General features: G+C 47.9%; 7 protein-coding genes across 7 annotated transcripts; 4 read left to right on the top strand and 3 right to left on the bottom strand.

The window, feature by feature from the left end:
- Positions 1–483: 483 nt before the first annotated feature.
- N7481_003336 (lipase family protein) lies at positions 484–2,282 on the bottom strand (the record flags this gene model as incomplete). The annotated part of the gene is made up of 3 exons (XM_057262555.1): positions 484–1,477; positions 1,533–1,692; positions 1,751–2,282. The coding sequence occupies 3 exons, from the start codon at positions 2,280–2,282 to the stop codon at positions 484–486; spliced, it is 1,686 nt and encodes a 561-aa protein (XP_057124216.1).
- A 2,175-nt stretch (positions 2,283–4,457) lies between these two features.
- Positions 4,458–5,354, top strand: N7481_003335 (SDR family oxidoreductase; the record flags this gene model as incomplete). The annotated part of the gene is made up of 1 exon (XM_057262554.1): positions 4,458–5,354. One exon carries the CDS (start codon positions 4,458–4,460, stop codon positions 5,352–5,354), a length of 897 nt encoding a protein of 298 aa, XP_057124215.1.
- Positions 5,355–6,014: 660 nt separating this feature from the next.
- Positions 6,015–8,647, top strand: N7481_003334 (uncharacterized protein; the record flags this gene model as incomplete). Its single annotated transcript, XM_057262553.1, has 6 exons — positions 6,015–6,110; positions 6,186–6,450; positions 6,520–6,759; positions 6,817–7,804; positions 7,880–8,295; positions 8,376–8,647. 6 exons carry the CDS (start codon positions 6,015–6,017, stop codon positions 8,645–8,647), a joined length of 2,277 nt encoding a protein of 758 aa, XP_057124214.1.
- A 55-nt stretch (positions 8,648–8,702) lies between these two features.
- Positions 8,703–10,329, bottom strand: N7481_003333 (MFS transporter; the record flags this gene model as incomplete). The annotated part of the gene is made up of 2 exons (XM_057262552.1): positions 8,703–9,909; positions 9,977–10,329. The coding sequence occupies 2 exons, from the start codon at positions 10,327–10,329 to the stop codon at positions 8,703–8,705; spliced, it is 1,560 nt and encodes a 519-aa protein (XP_057124213.1).
- Positions 10,330–10,867: 538 nt separating this feature from the next.
- Positions 10,868–11,968, top strand: N7481_003332 (alkene reductase; the record flags this gene model as incomplete). The annotated part of the gene is made up of 1 exon (XM_057262551.1): positions 10,868–11,968. The coding sequence occupies one exon, from the start codon at positions 10,868–10,870 to the stop codon at positions 11,966–11,968; it is 1,101 nt and encodes a 366-aa protein (XP_057124212.1).
- Positions 11,969–12,287: 319 nt separating this feature from the next.
- Positions 12,288–14,287, bottom strand: ilv3 (dihydroxy-acid dehydratase ILV3; the record flags this gene model as incomplete). The annotated part of the gene is made up of 3 exons (XM_057262550.1): positions 12,288–12,655; positions 12,722–14,112; positions 14,226–14,287. The coding sequence occupies 3 exons, from the start codon at positions 14,285–14,287 to the stop codon at positions 12,288–12,290; spliced, it is 1,821 nt and encodes a 606-aa protein (XP_057124211.1).
- Positions 14,288–16,107: 1,820 nt separating this feature from the next.
- N7481_003330 (uncharacterized protein) lies at positions 16,108–21,678 on the top strand (the record flags this gene model as incomplete). The annotated part of the gene is made up of 8 exons (XM_057262549.1): positions 16,108–16,277; positions 16,338–17,202; positions 17,255–18,930; positions 18,978–19,337; positions 19,393–20,004; positions 20,065–21,070; positions 21,130–21,438; positions 21,493–21,678. 8 exons carry the CDS (start codon positions 16,108–16,110, stop codon positions 21,676–21,678), a joined length of 5,184 nt encoding a protein of 1,727 aa, XP_057124210.1.
- Positions 21,679–21,917: the final 239 nt, after the last annotated feature.

The raw sequence follows: 21,917 nt of genomic DNA, 5'->3' as shown, positions 1-21,917 counted from the left end.
AGGCGAGATGTGTCTCTCGCTGTTGACGAATTATTGGTCAAATCTGCGATAATGTTCCGTTTCTAACGCTTGTACTGAAAAGACCAGAATAAAGTTAACCGTCGGAAATTATATACACCCACGATTCTCAATGTAGCGAGCAATAGAATAGAAAAAATCTCCTTGTGATTTCGATGCAGAGTAGTTTTGAACGAACGGCAATATGGTCCATGCTGACATGATGACTCTTACATCTCATGAGGGTTGGTTTGGAAAGAGCCTGTCTGTGTTGTACGAAGTGCAAGACCTTAGAGAGCCGTCGCCACCGGAACCGTAAACACAAATCGGCGTGTCAAGCCCCGAGTCTGCTTTTTATTTGACAATATATACGCAGCTCTGTTCAAAAATGAAGCTATTTTTGGAAATATGTATCGAAATTAGTTTGTAATTTACTATGATATACAGCATCTGGCTTGATGTCGTTCCAAGGCGTCTCCTGGGGCTTCAATGAAACTTCTGCTTCGTCGCACCGCTTACGAGTGTCTCAATCCGGCGAGCATATAGATCCATGAAATGCATAAGCGGGTCGCCAAATACCACACCGCGCAAATCCAGATCTGTCGTGCCACACGCTTCTACCTGCTCGCGGGGTGGGAGTGGCGGAGGGGCATCAGGACCAGCTGATGGATTCCTCAATGGACGACCATATCCCTGGTCATGATAACGAAGTAGAACAATTCGACCCGCATTTGATAGCGTTGACTGGGGAATCCGCCAATATTTTGACGGATTCCGTTTGCCCCTTGGGTCGAAGAGTGACCAGACAGATCCAGGAGCTGGCGAAGCATATAAGTCCAGTAGAGAAAAGAAATAGCCCTTATCTGCGCGTGTGACTGGGTCACCTTCGTTCACAAACGAGAAGAACATTGATTTAGAAGGGTTGGCATTTGGCGGCCTTTGCAATGGCCAAAGCGAAATGGGGGGTGCACCAAAAGTGATGCAATGAATATGCTTGAAGCAACCACGGAGATGTGTGAGTTCAGATTTGACATCTGGTGATTCGGAAAGTAAATGGAGGTAAAGGAGGCTAGCGACAGCCCCGCCTGCAGAATGACCGGTGAGGAGAAGCGTATAGGACATTCGACTAGGATCTTCCTCAATCAAAGTACGTAGTCGTGCGGCGACAGCCGGAACCATCTTCCTGGCAACGGATAGGAATCCAGCATGGCATTTGTTCGTTGGATCATCAAGAAAGCCAGCAGGTGAAACAGGTGCCGCATGGACATTCACAGCCCAGTCACTGAAGCTTTGTGTCCCGCGAATGGCGAATACCATAGTGTTCATTTTGTCGATAGGAAGCGATTTGATTACCATTGCCTTTGTACCTTGGCGCCAGTCCGAATTCACGTAGGATTGTCGCTCGGCGCCATTTGGCTTTTCGTATACTTGTTGTGAATAGTGTGCCGCGAGCTTTAGCAATGGATAAGTTGCGGGATAACTAGTCACTCCATTAGCGGAAGAAGTTCGACCCATGCCGAAGATTGTCAACGCACAATTTGATCCGAGGAAGATGTGGTGGCATTCGAGAATTGGCATAGAGATAGACCTTCGAGAAATAGTCGACCGGCGACGAAGGCTTCTGTTTCTCAGGTGCATGAGTCCAACGATCTCTTTTTCGCGTTTCGGGTTTGAATGGGAGCGCACATGCAGCCACTTTTTTCGGTTAGTATACATATTCTGGATGAATAGAATAACGAACATAGTCACGTACGAAGCTCATTTTCTTTCCCGCAGAAAGACCCGATATCGATCAATGTAACAACTTGATCCAAGAGCCGAGACGTGCTCTCCCGAACATTTGCGCCGCCGCCCACACTCTGGAGGACAAGTTTCTCCAAATCCAAGATGGTGGCATTTGTTTTTTCTGCAGTGTGTGCGACGATGTTTGAAACCGACTGGCTGAGATTTGCACAAGATGTCCATTTCGCAAGATCGGACGTGGGCTTTGGGGCTTGGTACCCCGCTGAGTTCCAGGCTGGGGGTGGGCTCCTTACTGTACCAGGGTTATAAGGGACAGGTACTGGACCCTGGCTCGGTCGTGGGGGTAGGTGAACCAGCGAAGTGATACCCGTATGGGGATTCTGGAAAGATGGAGGTGTTGGATTTCCACCTTGAAAGGCCTGAATGGTATATGCGCCCGGGGGATTCATATAGATCGGTTGTTTCGGTACTTCATTGACATCTTCATGCCTCCCACCTTTCCCCTTGTGACGCCGCCGCCGATGCTTGCGGGTATCAGGCATAGTGTGTGTTTAGGTAGAATTAAAAGAACACTTAAGCTCCGGCGCAGCAGCACTCAGTCTGGGGCTGCCATGACGTACGCAAGGATATGGTGGGGATCATCTGCAACCGAGGCAGGGGCAAAGACAAGCTTATAAGATGCAGGGAAATGCAGGTCCTCGTAATATGTCGCTTTGTCCGAGGATCTGCGCCACAGTCGAGCTGAGAAGGCGGCGCGACGCGAGTTGATAGGCCGAGATATGCTATGCACAGCCCCATTGCGGGGACACAAGCTCACCATCGAAGCAATCATCAGGTTGTGAAGCCAAGTGGAGATGGTTATCCGAATGGAAGGAAATGAGGAATGAATTTTGAGACCTAATTTAGAATTGTAGACTTTCAAATCTGCCGGGTACAGGCGATAAAGCTATCAGCCAGTGAACAGTCATCTACTCCTTGACTAAGATTCTAAATGTAATCCAGTACGACTTATCTTAAATCCAGGATTCTCGCGGATCTGATCCAACTAATTTCTCGTTCAAATTCTGAATACTTGGTCTCTGGGCTTACAACAACTTTGGAAGTGAACGCCGCTTGGCCGTCATACTTTGCATCCACAAGCACTTTTATAGTAGTCACTCTCTGGCAACTCCCCGTAGCTGGTGCTCGTCAGCATTTATTAATAGTAGTAAAGACACCTCGAATACAGCAGAATAAGGATTTGGTGAATCTCATCGTACTGCATTTATTTCTAGTAACTCCTAGAAAATTTGAACTTGAACACCTGGGCATGCCACCTGCCAGTGGGCATACTATAGTCCCAATAGTAGGTGGTGGTACTAACCAAGATATATCTCGCCCCGACCCCTGCAGCCCTCCAAGGCTGGAGTGTTCCGAGGTTCTAATTCTAACCGGAAGACTAAGGACTTGAAGCCGTTTCCTTTTTTCAGCGCCCTTGATGGCTCCTATGCCTCCGGGCCGTTTTTTAATTTTAGAAATAGAAAAAGGGAAAACACAATCCTTTTGTTTTCCCTTTCTTGAATTCCAGGGCTTCTTCAACCGGCTCCTCATCCGGTAATATTCAGGTGCCCAAGTTCAAGATAGCCGCCCCCACTCACAATGTCGACGAGATCGGACTTGCGAATCACAATATCGGTCTACTAGCTTTACCATGTTCGGTCTAGCTGCCCAATCCATTGGAGTTCTCTCAACCTTCTAACCAGTCTCCTTTTAAGTTCTTTTCCTCATTCCAAAAGCACCCTGATTCTCCAAGACTTCTCCAGCCTACCAAGTCTCTGTGGCTCAGAATGGACTCGAAAATACCTCCCGAACATTTTGTGACTGCGGCCCAACAAACACCAAACAGAGTCTGGAGCGCTTTTTGGTCAAAATTGGCTTTTTTGACGAAGAGTTTCGTAGGCTGTAAGTCAGGGTTATACTCATTACCCGAACAGACTGAATTGTCTACTTGTAATATTAATCTAGTTATATGATAACTCTCATTGCATCACCATATCTATTCGAATATCTGATATGCCGTCAATTTATAGAATGCGGTAACGACAGTTGCCGGTCAAACCGTAGCAAAATGTCAAAGTGGATAGATATGATTCTAGTCCTGTATTTTGCCTGGCTGCTTTTTGTGGGCTGGACGCAGAAGAAGCAACTAGCAGCTCAGGGTTAAAGTACTACTTCAAATAGAGAATCTATTAGGCCAAAATTGAGCAAAAGGGGCATATTAAACTGGGTTGAAGATACGTGTGAAGGAATGATTCATTAAATGTGGCATGGGGACCTGTTTCGGACCTGAAGAGTGCTACAAGCAAGAACAAAATGTAGTGATAGCATATTGCCCGCGCACGTCAGGCAACTGCCACCAAATACCCAACAAAGCCTCATGCTGTTCCTGAGACATATATCCGTGATCAGTGCAAAACCTTCCTCGTCTCCGTTATTTTCTTACCGCAATATGTGGTCTTTCATCACTGTGGAGTTAACGGACAAGAGAGTATACGACGGAGTTAAGAACGCAATCTCCGAAGAATGACGATTGGTCGGCTTCTTCCTCTTAGATCTATACGAAGTGATAACTCATAAGTACACAGCAAATGCAGCTTCCAAGCGCAATTTCCACCACACCAAACGCTCTCACCTCATCCTATTGCGCGGCTGTATATCTCCGGGTTCCTTTTGAGATCATGTCGGCCCAAGATCCTTCCCTGACGAATTGGCCTGCTGTGGCGAGCTATGCCTCGACCCGCAAGGACACTTACCCGTTCATCGATCCCGCCAAATCCGACCTGACAGGCAAGTCGGTCTTGATCACGGGCGCCTCCAAGGGCATCGGCAAAGCGACTGCGATCAGCTTCGCCATCGCGGGCTGCTCGAAGATACTGCTGCTCGCTCGTTCGGACCTGTCCGACGTCGAGACAGCCATCTACAACGCCGCCATGAAGGCAAACAGGCCCCAGCCATTCGTGCGTTCCCTGAAGGTGGACGTGACCTCAGAGGACTCCGTGAGAGCGGCCGCCGAGACCGCGGCCGACGTCCTCGGTGGCAGCCTCGATGTCCTCATCAATAACGCGGGCTACCTGGAGGAGTGGAAGCGCATCACCGAGTCCGAGCCAAGCGAGTGGTGGCGGACTTGGGAGGTTAACATCAAAGGCACCTATCTCGCAGCCCACTTCTTCGTTCCACTGCTGCTCAAGTCGCAGACTAAGACGATTATCAACATCAGCAGCGGTGGTGCTCATGCGGTGTTTCCCGGTGCGTCGGCCTATCAGACGACAAAGTTCGCCCTCTGCCGCCTTACCGAATTCATGGATCAGGAATACCACCAGCAGGGTTTGATCGCCATCTCACTCCATCCCGGGGCTGTCAAGACCGAGCTGGCCATGAACATGCCCCCAGAGAGACAAGCTGTCCTGACCGATACCCCCGAGCTACCTGCAGACACGCTGGTGTGGCTCGCCCGTGAACGACGCGACTGGCTTGCCGGCCGATTCGCCTCGGTGAGCTGGGACATGGAGGAGCTGGAGCAGAAGAAGAAGGACGTTCTTCAAAGAGACTTGCTAAAGTTCCGCGTGGTGATTTGAGTCGGGCGGCGCACCCTCCAGTGCTCTTGTGAACGCTTTTTTTTCGGCATGTAGATGGTATACATTCACAGCGTTCAATGGTTTGCACGCCGTTCTATCAACATCACAGCAACCTCTTTTTGACCTAGTAAGAACGTACTAAGGACTCTCTGTAAGCCCCGAGCTAGTTCCACGTGCGTTTTGCGGCACGGATTTCTGTTGTCTGATCTGTCTCTCTGTAATATAATAGTATAGTGCGACTCTGATGGCTTGGCTTTTCTCCCGATGGAAGTGTCCTTGCGTCAAGTAGTAATAACTTCACCAAGCCCTGGAGCCCCAGCCTGAAATTTGAACTTATGAAAGAACTTTTTCAATGTTAATGGACTACCTGCATTTCTATAGACGCCACGATACGATGCCAAGAAGAAGTTGAACAACAACAATCCGAATAGTCTTGCTGGGATGGTATGTGGGGGTATTGGAGGTGTTGGAGGTGGAGGTGGAGATGCTCTCCACACAAGTGATGATGACATGAGAGGGGGAGTTGGAGATGAGATAATCCACCTCCATCGTTTCGCCTCCACTTCACCTCCAACATCCCTCTGATCCTCACTCACATTGAGATTTGCGCAATATCCACTGCCGTGGCAATGAATGTAGCGGCAACCGATGAAAGGCCAAATGACTCTCCAGTTAATCGGAGAAAACCTCGAAAATGTCAATATTGCAACCGGGAATTCCGACGACACGAACACCTCCAACGACATCTTCGTATTCGTATGTACATTTTATAAGATGAATTTTGATATCTGGATCTGACTGTGCTTAGATACTAATGAAAAGCCATATAAGTGTTCCTGTGGCTCATCATTTGGTCGTCGCGACCTCCTGAAACGCCATCAAAAACTCGGACAATGTGAACTTATTACCCCTTCGACGCTCGACGCGCAGCCATCGCCAGCAACAGGTTCAACTGGCGATAACCTCCAATGGCAGGACGAATCTTTGCCTGTGGATCAGACTAGAAGGGGCTTTTTGTGGGAAATCCCTTACCTACATCAAAACACCTCAACAGGACCTGAACAAGGAACGCAAGTCACCGGAGCACATTATGAAGGTAGGGATATCGGCGGGGCACCCGCAACCTTTTACTATTGAGTTCACTCATTGAATCTTGAACCACTAGATCAATCTCTGTTCAACCAGCAGGATTTACTGGCGCTAGAAGACATCGAATCTTTTAGCCAGAATTTCGGTCTAAATACGGACTGGTACCTACCGACCGAACCGAGTATCACTCAGATCTTCACTGGGGAGCCTTTGATCTCCTCACTCCCGACTCCCTCTTCTCCCTATCCTGTTCAGCAGGAAAATTCCCACTCAAATCAATCTCTCAGCAAGCTCCCTACCGAGAGGCAAGCTGTCGGTAAGTCTTCAGTCCTAACAGAAGTTAAATTAGATCGAATCTAAATTGAATGCGTAGCGGAGTTTGGAGTCTTAACTTTGCCGATCCTTACCGTCACCCCTCAACATCGAACTCGGCTTCTTCTGGCATTGTCAAAGGATTCTCATATGGCACCCGACGAGAATCTCTTGCCATCACATCATTCACTCACTCGATTCATGAATGGATTCTTTGATGGATTCTATCCTCATGTGCCAATTATCCATATTCCAACCTTCAACATTGATGATTGTGATCCGGGTATATTTTTGGCTATGTCTGCCTTGGGAGCTCAATACAGGCATGAGCATCGCAAGGCAGTTTCACTTTTTCATGCATCACGGAGGATACTACATCAAAGCTCAAATGAAAAGGGTCAAACCGAACTATACAGCAACACTTCCGTGGGCTCTGATTCTCAAGACCGAAATGAAAGCTATCACGACAAAGGCACTACACTTGACGGGTGTTGTGCTTTGCTTCTTATTGCCTTTGCCACATGGCAAGGCGAGGAAAGTATCATAAACGAAGCATTTAACTTACAGAGCCACTTGGCAAGATGTGTTCGAGATAGCCAGCTAGAAGAGCAAACGGAGCAGCCAGATAGTACTCTAGACTGGCGCTCATGGGTAAGAAGAGAGTTCGAAAGACGACTTAAGTTGTTCTCTTTCACTATTCTCAACCTGCATTCCATTGTATTTGGAACCCCGCCGGTGATCCTGAGCGATGAGATTCATCTGCGTCTCCCATGTACTTGCTTAGAATGGATCGCTCCAAACCAACAGAAATGGTCTGCTGTCCGCAGATCAGTGCCCCAAGAGCAAATGATGTTTCAGGAAGCCCTTTCCCAGTTAACAAAGTCCCACCGAGAGCAGCCACCTCAAAGTTCACAAGTAATCCCATCCCCACTGGCAAATTACGTTCTATTACATGCTCTCATTCAAAAGATCCTCGTCGCCTATCAGGCCTTTCGATTGTATGATGACGAGAAAGGTACTTTCATCAACAAACAAAAGGAATCCATGCGGTGAGTAAACAGCTCCCAAGCAATGAACAGAAAGAAAGGAACCCCCATTTCTAACCTATCAAATCCGCCGACCAGGAATATGCTTCACGCATGGACTTCCCAATGGCAACGAGCCCCTGAATCGAGCCTCGACCCCCGAAATCCAAACGGACCTGTTACCTTCACTTCCACCGCATTACTTGGGCTTGCCTATGTTCGACTAGGTCTTGACCTAGGGGCGTACAAGATACTTCGATCCCGAAACCCAAGCGATATTGCGAATCGACTGTTGGACATGCCGAGACTTCCAGCTGGGCCACATCTCCTCCCGGCAATTTTGCATGCGACTCATGCGCTCAGTATTCCTGTCAGACTGGGAATCAATTTTGTAGCTCGCAGTCATGCCTTCGTATGGAGTATCCAGCATTCTCTTTGTGGGTTGGAGTTCGCGATATTCCTAAGTAAATGGCTGTTCTGCTTGTCTAATTGTCAAAAGAGTCGTCCTTTAGATGGTAAGTGTACTATTATTTGACAATTCCTCCATTCTACGCTATCTTTGAAATATAAACCCCACTAACGATTCCTTTGGTAGAGCACGAATCCCGCCTAGTTGGCTGGATTAGCGATATCGTCGAAGAAGGCCGCACATCTGGAGACGAGGATCTCTGGTCCCAAGCCAGTGATCCATCCTCTTGCGAGTATCTAGGATTTGCAGTTGTTAAACTTTGGGCCCGCCTTATCAGAGGAAACGAACAGTGGGCCATATTGAAGGTCATTGGAGACGGGCTTGATATCTATGCCAACACCTGCGAACAGCGTCTAGTTCATTCCAACTTGGATGTGAATACTGCTTCAAGTGGTTGACCGATGATAGTTTCAATAATGAGAATTTCCATTCTATCTGTTCAACTTTCCACAATCACCATTTGGAAACAAACTTCGATTTAAACCGCAACGCTTCGCCGTATTGGTACAGCACATATATTCCAACCACACACCCAATGGTAAGACCGGCGAGTAAGCTGCATCCCGGACCAATTCCAAGGTTAACGTAAAGAGGGCGCGAGAAGATAACCGCACCGCAGGCGAAGGCGCTTCGGGTAAAGTCCGTAGCGGCAAAAACACTCGCAGCATACTGCGGGTAGCAAGCCGGAATGTAAAGAAAAATGCATTGCATCAAGACAAAGACACAGGCGGGATAAATGACGATTCCAATCGTTGGGACAATCCAGTGAATTTCCGGCCGTGCAGCCCAGCCGAAAAGGAATAAACCAATAGAAGGTCCGAAACAGGCGAAGAGTGCCGGGACCAGGACATCTTCCGGCTTTTGAAAGCTCCCGTTTCTTGCCTTTGGCACGAAAACACGGTGGATGTAGTAGTTGTATATCACGAATGATATAATAGTTCCCACGACGATGGCGAGAAATGCCAAGCCCATCTCTCCGAGGTTGAAACCGTATATTCCTTGGTAGACGATGGGGAAAGCCTCGAAGAACGAATAATAGATGCCATAAACCAAGGATGTATAGCAGTTCAAGAACATCATTGCCGGGTCCAGAAAGGTGATTTTCGAGGGAATCAGCAGCGACTCGCGAATAACCTCGGGAAAAGATATCTCTCCTTGGATAACATCCGCCGCGGTCTGGTAAATTCGGGGGTTTGGGCTGGCCTTAACGTTCTTTTCAAGGCGTCGAGCACGTCGGTGCAGAATTGTTGCTGCACTAGTTTCAGGCATCAAAAATAGAAGAACTAAAACCGGGGCTGCAGCCATTAAGATCTCCCACATTGCAAATCGCCAACCCAAAACTGGGATTGCAAATCCGGAAACCAATGTCCCGATGGCGGGGGCGCAAAATACACAAAATCCCCACGTCGACATAGCATGGGGTAAAACGTCGGAAGAATACATGTCCGCAATCGAGGCACCACCAGTTGCGAGACATGGACTACCGAAAAAGCCCTGTAGAAAGCGCAGGAAGTAGAAGCCAATTGCCGTGGGTGCAATCGCAGTAGGTACGCTGATTATGCAAAATAATGTAAAAGATATAACGTATGGGATGTTTCGCCCGATACGGGGGATCTCGCTCAGCGGACTGAAGAATAGCGGCCCAGCGCCATATCCAAGACTAGTTGTACAAGACATGTGAGTAAATACTAAAATGAATCCAGGGAAGTACTAATAAGCGTACTTACACATAAATTGCAAGCCCGAGTGCACCTTCCGCATTGCTCACATTAAATTCGTCAATAAACGAATTTTCACCGGGAGTGTAAATCGGGGCAGACATATAAACAACATAGCTGTAGGCACCGATCACCCCAGTCACAAAGGCCTTCTTAGCCTGTGACCAGTTCTGCGGATTTTCTTCACCGGTGTCAGAGTACCATTCCACTCGAATTGTCTTCTCATTCTGAGATGGCAAATTATGAAAATTGGCTGCTTCCATCCATGCCGCGGCTTCTTCAGGATATTCGGACCACACAGGTTTGCAAATATGACGAATGCACTGGCCGAAAAAGCTATCGCGTAGCCATTCAGGGCTCATGTTTATCACTTCAGTATCAGTATGATGATTTTGTCCGATCAATATGGTTTCTTTTTCTACTCGTCGGGAGACTGCAGTGACTGACTTGACGATAGTATTTTCTTCCGTTGTAAGAAATTGACCGAAGAATTAAGGCTCCCTCATAGATCATCTGCTAGGGCTGAAAGATGATATTCAAAAGCATACCCTAAAAACAATTGAGTTCAAAAATTGAGACCAAATTTCTAATTCATCCGACTGGTAAGTCCCCAAGATTCGAGTTGTGGAGGTGTTTGTTGGAGGTACTTGTGGCGAGTTGGAGAACCTCCACCAGACTACATCGTGAGATCCACAACCAGACAAGTATTTCAAATTCTGATTTCAAAGCAAACCGAAGTAAATAGCCTTTATAATAGCATTTATAAACCGTAGAAGAAATACTATATAAAAGCCCTGTCCAGTCTATCTACGAAACTTCCCCAAGCACAGCAGAACACAAACCAACCCCTTCACTACCTCCGCTCTGTACTATACCAACGAACAAACAACAATCCATACAATGGGATCCCAAATCTTCAAACCCCTCCAAGTGGGCACCATAAACCTCAACCACCGAGTAATCATGGCACCACTAACGCGCCTCCGATCCTCCGCCACCCACGTCCCCCTCCCAATCTCAACAAAATACTACGAACAACGCGCCTCCGTCCCAGGAACCCTCTTGATCGCCGAAGCAACCCAAATCTCCCCCTCAGCAGGCGGCATCCCCCACGGGCCCGGAATATGGAGCGAAGCCCAAATCACCCAATGGAAAGAAATTACCAACGCCGTCCACGCAAAGGGAAGTTTCATCTTTTGCCAATTGATTGCGCTGGGCCGGGCTGCTGATCCAGCGACCCTTCAATCAGAGGGTGAAGGATATGAAGTGCTGGCTCCAAGTGCCATACCAATGGAAGAAGGAAAGCCAATTCCTAAAGAATTGAATGAGGATCAAATCCAATCCATCATCCGAGATTTCGGTATAGCAGCGAAGAACGCGATTCGCGCCGGTTTCGATGGCGTCGAAGTTCACGGTGCGAATGGGTATCTTGTTGATCAATTCCTACAAGATGTCAGTAATCAGCGAAATGATCGTTGGGGCGGAAATATACCCAACCGCGCTCGTTTCGCGCTGGAGGTTACAAAGGCACTCGTTGAAGCTGTTGGTTCTGAACGGGTCGGATTCAGGACCAGTCCGTGGAATACGTGGCAGGGTATGAAGATGGCAGACCCGGCTCCTCAATTTGCATACTTGGTTGAACAGTTGAGAGAGTTGAAGCTTGCTTATCTCCATGTTATCGAGTCAAGGGTGATCAATAATGTGGACTGCGAGAAAGGGGAGAGTATTGCGTTTTTACTCGATATTTGGGGCCGCACGGCTCCTGTTTTTGTGGCGGGCGGATATAATGCGGATAATTTTGAAGATGCGCCGCGGGAGTATGAGAACAACGACGTGGCTGTTGTTTTTGGACGTCATTTTCTTGCGAATCCGGATTTGCCGTTTCGACTTCGTTATCAGATTGGATTGAATCGGTATAATCGGGATTCCTTCTACAGTGCCATGAAGGAAGATGGATATGCGGATTATCCATTTAGTCCTGAGTTTTTGGATTCGCAGTAAACAATTCGAAAGGCAAGAAGAAAAGGGAGGACTCGGAGGACATACCAGGAGAAGAGATGTTCAAGTTCCTATAGTTCATACACTGGCAGTGAATGGCGGCAGCCGTCCGATTGGGAAGACTGAGGATGGCGAGTATCGACAGACCAAGCCCTAACTTAAGATCTTGTACTAGTAACTTACAAATTGTCAAATGAATTTAATAGAACAGATTTATTGAAATCATATTATATAGCACAAGCCCCAAAATACAACGCTTTTATACTCGGGAATGGATATCCGACTCGGCGGGAAAAAAAAGAACACCAACAACATGGCAAATTTACTCTACAGCATCAGTGATGCAGCCCTGGCTAGCGTCCTTGACATTGCGGGCATACTTGCCCAGGGTACCACGCATAGTGAGACCAGTCTCAGGAAGCAAGCCAGCAGCCTTGCGAGCCTCCCAGTCCTCGCGACGCACAGCGAGGTCAGACTCGGAGACATCGATGTCCAGAACACGGTTGTCAGCGTCAATGGTGATGATATCACCGTCGTTGACGAGACCGATGGGACCACCGACAGCAGCCTCGGGGACAATGTGGCCAATCAGGAAACCGTGGGAACCACCGGAGAAACGGCCGTCGGTGATCAGGGCGCATGAGGAGCCGAGACCATAGCCCATCAGGGCGGCGGAGGGCTTCAGCATTTCTGGAAAAGGGAAATGGGTTAGTTTTTAGGCTGGTTGAGTGTTGGAAAGGTTGATATTATACGTACCAGGCATGCCGGGGCCACCCTTGGGGCCGCAGTAGCGGATGACAACAACGGTCTTCTCCTCCTTCTTAATCTCGTTGCGTTCCAGCGCTTCGATGAAGAGGTCCTCGGTGTCGAACACGCGGGCCTTACCGGTGAAGACAGTACCCTCCTTACCAGTGATCTTACCAACACTGCCACCGGGAGCCAGGGAGCCGCGTAGGATCTGAATGTGACCAGTGGACTTGATGGGTTTGGAGAAGGGACGGATGATCTTCTGGTCATCGGGGAAGTCGGGGGCCTTCTCCAGGTTCTTGGCGAGAGTCTCACCAGTGACAGTCATGCCGGATCCATCGATCAGGCCCTCCTTCAGCAGCATCTTCAGCAGAGCGGGGGTACCACCGATGCCGAACAGGTCGGCCATGACGTACTTTCCGGAAGGCTTCAGATCAGCCAGGAAGGGAATGCGGTCGGAGACGGCCTGGAAGTCGTCAATAGTGAGCTTCACGCCGACGGCGTCGGCGATGGCGATCAAGTGGAGAACAGCGTTGGTAGATCCACCGGTGATGTTGACAACGACCATGGCGTTCTCGAACGCCTGGCGGGTCAGGATATCGCGGGGGCGGATGTCCTCGGCGAGCAGCTTCTTGATGGCACCACCGGCAGCCAGACACTCGAGGTACTTGGCCTGGGAGTTGGCAGGGTTGGAGGAAGAACCGGGCAGGGTCATACCCATGGTCTCGATGGCAGTGGCCATGGTGTTGGCAGTGTACATACCACCGCAGGCACCCTCGCCGGGGCAGGCGTGACGAATGACGTCGAAGCGCTGGGGCTCGGTGATCTCCTTGGCGATGAATTGGCCGTAGGCCTGGAAAGCAGAGACAATGTCGATATCGGCATTATCCTGGGTGACGGCACAACCGGGCTTGATGGTACCACCGTAAACCATGATACTGGGACGGTTGAAGCGGCCCATGGCCATCAGGACACCGGGCATGTTCTTGTCGCAACCGGGGATGGAGATGTTGGCATCGTACCATTGACCACCCATGACAGTCTCAACGGAGTCGGCAATCAGGTCACGACTCTGAAGGGAGTAGCGCATACCCGAGGTACCCATACTGATAGCATCACTGACACCGACGGTGTTGAACTGGAAGCCGACCATGTTCTGATCCTGCACACCCTGGCGCACCTTGTTGTTGAGGTCGAGCAAGTGCATGTTGCAGGGGTTACCGTTGAACCAAACGGACGAGATACCGATCTGGGGCTTGTTCATGTCCTCCTCGGTGAGACCGACGGCGTACAGCATGGCCTGCGAGGCACCCTGGGAGATGGGCTGGGTGATGTTCCGCGACACCTTGTTAAGGGCGGTATCCTTCTCATAGCGGGGGAGGGTGGTAGAGAGGGCGCGACTATAAGATCAATTGGCAATTGTCAGTAACGGCGGAAAGGCAACACGATTGAGAAAAAGCAAGCTCGAATTGAGTCACGTCAAGCTTGGGTAGTCCAGCTGGGGGAGACTCACGCGGAGGTGGACCGGGCCAGGCGGAGGGCCGCGGGCACACGGGCCCTGTATTGAGCGAGCATTGTGATAGAGAGGCTTGGGGGAGAGCTTCAATCACGGCACACACAAAGATATAAGAGGAGAGGAGAGTGAGAGACGGATGGTGGGGGAACCTGCTCTGGTTCTGGTTCTGGGGTCGGGTCGAGTCAAGACGGAGGAAAATCACCAGGACGGGCTGTCGGAGTTGTGCTGTTCCTCCCCGGTGGATTCCCCACTGCACTGTCCAGCCAATCGGCTCCCGTCAATTGTCATCGGCAGTTCGGAGTGTAGTATAGCCTTCGGTATGGAGTACGAGTAGAAGAAATACATTTATGCCGTGCATTCAAGACTGCACTAGTCGCATCCTTGCATCTAGACTCATTGCTTAATATCTCGCCCAATTGGCCGATTGATCTCGGCGAGATGTCCGTTACCCGTTACCCACCCCAGGAGGAGAACTTGGTAGATAAAAACACCAACAGTAGCACTGAAATTGAAATATTCATAAATTTTATACCCACGTCTTTGATTCGCCCACTTGTCTATAGCTGTAATTAGAGGAAAGCATGCACTAGGGTCGATTCAGGTTCGCAGGTGCAATACCGCCATGCCGTGCGTGACTCCGGAGCCCTACTTCGCCCAAAGGGGGAATATCATAACATTTGCCGTGAGAGCTACCAGAGCTATCCGATAGTACTAGCACGGCCTTGTACAGGATTCAGATTTCGCCCAAAATGAGAATATATCTTTTTTTTCTCTTTTAGAATTAAGAGGACATCGCTAATTGTCACTAGTGTGGATGCCGAGACAGATAAGCTCATGCAGCAAGTCATTCGTACCCATTTCAAATATAAAGAATCATCGCCATTGCCCACAAGCTGGATACTGTTCTCTATTTCGATAAAATCGCGTTCCTTGATCATGGAAAGGTCATCGAGTTCGGCACCCCGAAGTCCCTTTTATCGAGAGAAGGATCAGCGTTCAAATAAAGTCCGATAGCTTTCGCCAAGAATCTGAATGATAGGTGGGTAATGTCGTAGACAGGATGTCAAACATGGAATAGAAGAGGGCCATTTCTATGCCTTCGAGTTTATGGATGAATAAACCTTGGTTTAGCGTGCTCCTATTTTTCTTTTCGAATGTAGATATAATAGAATAAGTTACTATGAGCATAAGCTCATCACAAGCGGTAGTTTTAGGTACAATCCTAGTAACACTAAGAGGATAGTAAGGATGCATACACATCCGATTTCGCACACAGCAATCTTTTGTTAAAAGTAGCGGACATATGGCTATATTCCCCACCTTGAAGCAACCAAATGGGAGAGCGGCATGCGCAAAAAACCCCTTCCTTTGGGTGTTTCAGAAATGCGATGTGATCAGATGTAACTAGCGCTACTAACTAGCGCTACTAACTAGCGCAAGGCCATCACATATGTAGCGCAGGCGCGTCATGACCCGTACAAAACTGCCGTATCTACAAGTCAATCAATCATTTCAAGTTGATTCCACTAAAGCAGAACCTTTTCCAATGATATTTTAGACATCATGGCATAAGCTGAGCAAAGCGGCAAGCCTTGAAATCCTAATTGTAATGTTTGACATGGATGGTTACCGGCGCAGCACCTAGTCTAGCGCGACTTTCCGCCCCCAAACTAAGGGGAAATGAGATAGCGCCGCGCCAGAGTGGAATCAATATTTTCCATCTGATTGGAATGAAGGTCGGTGGATCTGCATACTAATAGTATGTTACCATGGGGCCGAAATCGACACAAGTACTTGCCCTCTTATAAGTGCGCCCCTCGTTCTTCGAACCGCCCTCGACAATAATTCTCACGGCATAGCTGTGCCCAGAAAAGGCGACATGGCTAATTACTCTGCAGCAAAGCAGGATGTGGAGGGTATCGCGAAGGAATATGGATTTATTCAGCCGCGTACTCTCGAGGAGATCGGTCGTAACAATCCTGAGCACCGACGCGAGATTGAAGAGAGCATGCTAGCCAAGGACAAGAAGATAGGGCATTCAATAATAACGTTTTTTGCCCCATTCCAATTTTGAATTACCGGAAAAGAATGCTGACTCGCTATTTAAAGGCTTGCGAAGAACATTTACAGCAGTAATGCGCGGTTCGTCTTCGAGCTACTGCAAAATGCTGATGATAACCAATTCAAACGCGCAATCGGCAGAGATGAACGGCCTTATATCTCCTTCAAGATTTTTCCTGGTAAAATTGTCATTGATTGCAACGAAGATGGATTTACCAAAGAAAATCTCTCGGCCATGTGCTCGGTGGGAGAAAGCACCAAAGCATCGTCACACGGGTATATTGGAGCAAAGGGCATTGGCTTTAAGTCTGTTTTCATTGCTGCGTGGAAAGTCAAAATACAATCTGGAGATTACAATTTCTATTTCAAGCATAACAGGGGTGATCTAGGTCTGGGAATGGTACTCCCAGTGTGGGAGGATGCTGACGAAGAACTACCCGATTCCTGCACTCGCATAACCCTACACCTTCACCAGAGAGGCGACCCAGAAGAGATAGAACATCTCCATGGAACTATTCGCAAGCAGCTGAGCGACCTGGAGCCAACATGTCTTCTTTTTTTGAAGAATCTCAAGCAAATCAAGCTGGCGTTCTTTGACGAAAACGGCAATGCGCAAAGCGATAAGACATTTCATCTCGAACAATGCAACGCGCGGAGACTCTCTCTTAAATATAAGTCAGTTGATGAGAATCAGAATACGAATGAAGGACAAAGCGACTACTATGTTACTCGCTATACTGCAACTAGGCTTCCAAGAAGCGACAACCGTGATATACCCGCTACGCCTGAAGGGCAGCGAATTTCTGCCGAAGCTGAAATCGTTCTCGCGTTTCCTTTAACCATTGACAATAAGCCTCTCCTTGAACCACAGTCTATCTTTGCATTTCTCCCTGTGCGCAAAACAAGTTTCACCGTGAGTCATTATCAAATGATCAGACCAACTGGCATTTCTCATCCGCGAACAGTTTCTCATACAATCCGACTTTGATACGACTGCGAATAGACAGGATATCTCTTCATCTAGAAGAAATGAAGCACTTCTCAGTCACGTTGCATTGGCATTTTACCACTCAATCCTTCATTTCAACCAAGAAAAGGACTTGAAATACACATGGCCATTGTATCTTCCATCGCCAGAGGATGCAGTCGCAACCTTTGGGGCAGATTTCCATTCGACATTCCGGACAAAGCTAGGCTTGGAGAATTCCATTCTATATACTCGAAACAACAACTTTCGTCCCATATCGCTTACGTTCAGACCCTCTTCGACTTTCTATGATAGTGATAAAAACGTGCTGATCGATGACCCCATTACGGACCCTTTCATTTCGGGTCATTATTCGCTGAAAGCTCGGAATGCACTTTCAAGTTACGGTTTGGCATCAATGTCTTGGAAGTTGGGATTGGAGCTTCTGTGTAAAGATCTGAAGAGACCCATGGCTCTGTCGCGTATGAAATCGACTTCAACGAATGATGACACCCATAGACGCATGGCGAACTTTCTCTCTCAAGCTGCAAGGGCTATAGGAACTGAGGCCTTAATGTCACTAAAGCTTCTTCCATTGAGAGATGGGACCTGGGTTTCTCCAAGTTCGAAGCATGATGTTTATTTCCCAACAAGCAAGGGCATTCTCATTCCTTCGGGTCTTGATTTTCTCATTTTGGACAGTCGTGCCGCTGCCCATAAAGATCGCAGCATTCTCTTCTCAGAGCTAGGTGTCTCGGAGATAAAACTTGTTAAGGTACGCGAATCCGTGCTGAAACATAATAGCCCTTTATTTTTCTTGGATAAAGGTTTGAAGATCGTGGAATCAAGAGACCATCTGCGATTCCTATATCAGACCCACCACTTGAGGATTGAAGGGGAGGATTTCAAAAACTTGACTTTGTTCCTTCGCAATGGGAAGCCGGTTAGGCCGAGTTTTTCAGACTGTTATATCCCATTGGACATTCCCTACGGACCGAAGGCTCTGCTGGGGGCAACTGACAGCTCTCCGGGTATGAACGTGGATTTTGTTCACCCGATGTATCTTGAAGAGCCTCCTGAAGCACCCCCTGGGAGCAATTGTTCGTGGCTTATATGGTTGCAAGAAAACATTCGACTTATGACAGAACCGCAACTCGTCAGCCGCTCCAGTCGGGATATACTATCACTTGCTTGGTATTATCTAGAAGAATATCGGCCGAGTAAACTACTCGATTTTCTAAAACATACCTGGAGATCTGCGATAGATATACACGGTTCACTTCCGAATGGCATTCGAGACACAAATGCAAAAGAGCTCTGCAGAATTGTGTTGCCAGTGACATGTGGTCTTGACGAAACATATCTTCCCCTTCCGGAGATAGTGAGAAAGTCAGAACGATTTTTGGGCCCTGATCCAATTTTCCCTTTTCTGAAACTCTCAGAGGCTGAAACAATGGAGGAGATTATTTCAGAGTGGCTATTTCTCCATACGAAGATTGGCGTGAGAAAGGATGACAATATGGAGTTCTTGCTTGACATCCTGAAATGGTTGAAAATTTCAGAGCCTGACGCAAATTCTATCGATGACCATAGGCGAATTCTCAAACTCTACAGTGCAATGGACGCAAAATTCTACGAAGCCGAAAACAAGCCAGAGCTACAGGAGCGCATCAGGTATGTTAACAGACCACCCAAAAACATAAACAAAGCGCTTTTCTCAGTGCAGAAATCAGATCTTTCTTCCTGAGCGATAACTACATATTTGTTCCCATGATCTATGAAGGTGATATTGCGAATGCAGATTGGGCTGGTATAGAGGAATGTCTGTGGGATGGACCGGAGAATATGCTCACCAAATACTCACTTGCTTCTGTTTACGGGCACCTCTGTGACGAAAGCGAACTCTCGAACATATCAAGATTCTTTTGTCAGGTTCTGAATATCGGATCAGCAACCTGGTCCGACCTGACGAAAGAGTTAATTGCGCAGAAGGATGAGGGTCCTGACGAGTTTGGTCCCATCTTTGAGCTCTACGAATACCTTCATGGAATGAAAGTTACCGTTTTTGCTGGTCAGCTCAGGTAATATACCCCCTGTTTATTTGGAAAACTTCCCATGCTGATATTTCATTATCAGACAAGCGTTCCAAGAGAACTCTCTGATTTTTGCGTCCTCCAATTCTCGGGTTGGCTGGTACAAAATTTCTGAGTGTCTATGGTCAAGTACCACAGCCATACGAGGAAAGGTCACGCTCAACGACGATTACGAGGATCTGGAAGATTTCTTCGTCAAAACTCTAGAGGTTCAGATGTTAACAATTCAGATGGTATATGATGACCTCATGGGCACCAACTCCGAATCAACAATTGATGAGACTGTGTCCAAAATCTGGTCCCTCAACGCATTGCTCCCAGGGAACAGAAGCTCTGTTGACCCCGAGGCCCTGCGGGAGAAGCCAATCTTCCCCGTTGTCTATCCCGACGGTACAAAAGCTCTTAAATCTGCGAGTACCCAGTTTGCAATTGAAGATCGTGAATACTTAGCCTTGAAGTTTCTCGGGAAGATCAAAATTCTTGACTTTAACCAGGAGGAAGTTCGTGATCTCAAAGTCTTCTTTGACTGGATCAATATAGCACACTGTTACCTTTCGACTTCAATTAAGGAGCTGACTTCTATCTCCGGTGACACTGTCCCATACTCTCCGCCTCCTACTTTTGATTTCAAGTACAAAGCTTATGCCATCCTTCGGTGCGTATAACTCCAGAATCTCGTTCGGATACATAACTAAAATTCTTGATTGAAATACAGTGTCGCGCATACTTTCAAAAGCCCCAGATATAAAGCCGACGATCAAGAACTTTACCGAGTACTACAAGCAGCTAAAATTGAAGTCGCGGATACAATCAACACTGTCCTACTCATCTCTCAGAATGGCAAACTGAATGACGTGGAAGAAACCGGTGCAAAGTTACATATTGCTGAGCACGCGTCTAATCTGACTTTCTATGTTCCCAGAGACAGAAAATCCCAGCATCTTTGCTTCTGCAAATTCTTACCAGAGCAGCTTGCTGACTGGCTTATGAGAGATCCGACAACACAAATCCTTCCAGTTGACAAGATCGAAGACGAAATGGTGAATTTGATGACGAAGATATTTTGCATAGACCCATCCGGTCTGTACGAGATTCTAAGCCGTGAGGGTATAGATGAAATTGACATCATCAATGTGGACTTAAGGGTTGACGATGACGACGAGGATGAGGATGAGGATTATGAAGATGATTCCTCGGAGGATGATGGCTCAGAGGACGATGGTTTGGAAGATAATGATTTGGAGATTGGAGACTCAGAGGTTGAAGATTTGACGAATGATGTGGATAATGAGGATGAGGATGATGCACACAGCACTGGAAGTCTTCGAGAGCCCACAGGCACGGAAGATCGATTCTCTACCGATAATTTCGAGTCGTCGACACAGTCTCCAGGCTACATAACTGCCATACAAGACCCAATGGCTCCTCAATCGCCTCGACCCAGTCCCTCTCCACCAATTCCCGTCTCCTCGCCCAACAACCACCCACCAGATGAGGATTCACAATACCAGCGTCTCCTCAACCATGCCATCTCAGTCGCACGAAGGAGTTCATTTCCTTCGAGGGGGGCCTTCAACATGGATCACTTGAACCAAGCCCTCCGCGAAGTGGTAGGAGACGACCAATATGAGGGTTTCAACGGCCCTGGGGTGGTGGGTGCCTTTCGCTCCAGAAACCAGTTGGAAAGGGACAAGAAAATCGGGGCGGTGGGAGAACTCTACGTAAATACAGAACTTTCTTGGAACATCATGATATTCCAGCTTTCGCTAACTATGTGCAGGTTTTTGAGGTTCTTAGCAGGCTCGACCAGCCTTTGCCAAATTGGACCAGTGAAAATTGGCAAAGCACCATTCGCCAATATGTGACAAGTCACCCCGACTATAATACAATGGCCCCCTGGTATGGACGAGAGACAGCGGACTTTGTCTATAATGATACAGAAGGGGCGTTTACCTCTTTACTTATTGATCATGGATATATTGAAGCCAGTGAGTGGGCAACCAGACGACCTAAGTACTTTATTGAAGTCAAGACCACGACGGGACCATTGGGAACTCCGTTCTTCATGAGCAAACATCAATTTCGACGAGTGAGTGAACACCTGAGATTCGTATATGGAGTCAAGATTTTTAATGAGGTATAGATGGGAATGATACATAACAGAGAAGACCGTTCAGAAGTCTATTTGATCCTTCGCGTGTTCAATATACGAGGGCCTAATACTGGGATGTGTTTGTACCTCGACCCGGAGAGGTTAAGATTGGATGGAGGACTGGTGTTTACTGGTGAGACATGGTCAGTTGTTCCTGGAGAGCCAGGTCTACTTTGATAGTGCATAGGAATCAAGTTTGCGTGAAGTTTTCGGTGTTTCTGGGCCAGAAATTCCTAGAGGTTCTTGAGCTTCGAGAGTAGAGCTGCACAGCCAAACGTAGCGGAGGGCACCGACTTACGAAGAAGAAGTGGATAACCGGGTAAATATTTCCAGAATTTTGGCAAAAGTGACTCCAGCTCAGGTTTATTTTACCGACGATTAGCCGTAATGAGAGCAATCTCAGAAAGTTTCCAGCA

The sequence above is a fragment of the Penicillium waksmanii genome (assembly GCF_028829765.1).
Source record: "Penicillium waksmanii strain IBT 27052 chromosome Unknown utg000004l:1.0-5674109.0:1.0-5678898.0, whole genome shotgun sequence".
NCBI lineage: Eukaryota > Fungi > Ascomycota > Eurotiomycetes > Eurotiales > Aspergillaceae > Penicillium > Penicillium waksmanii.
Note: the sequence above shows the minus strand (reverse complement) of the source record. Positions and strands in the feature narration are given on the sequence as shown.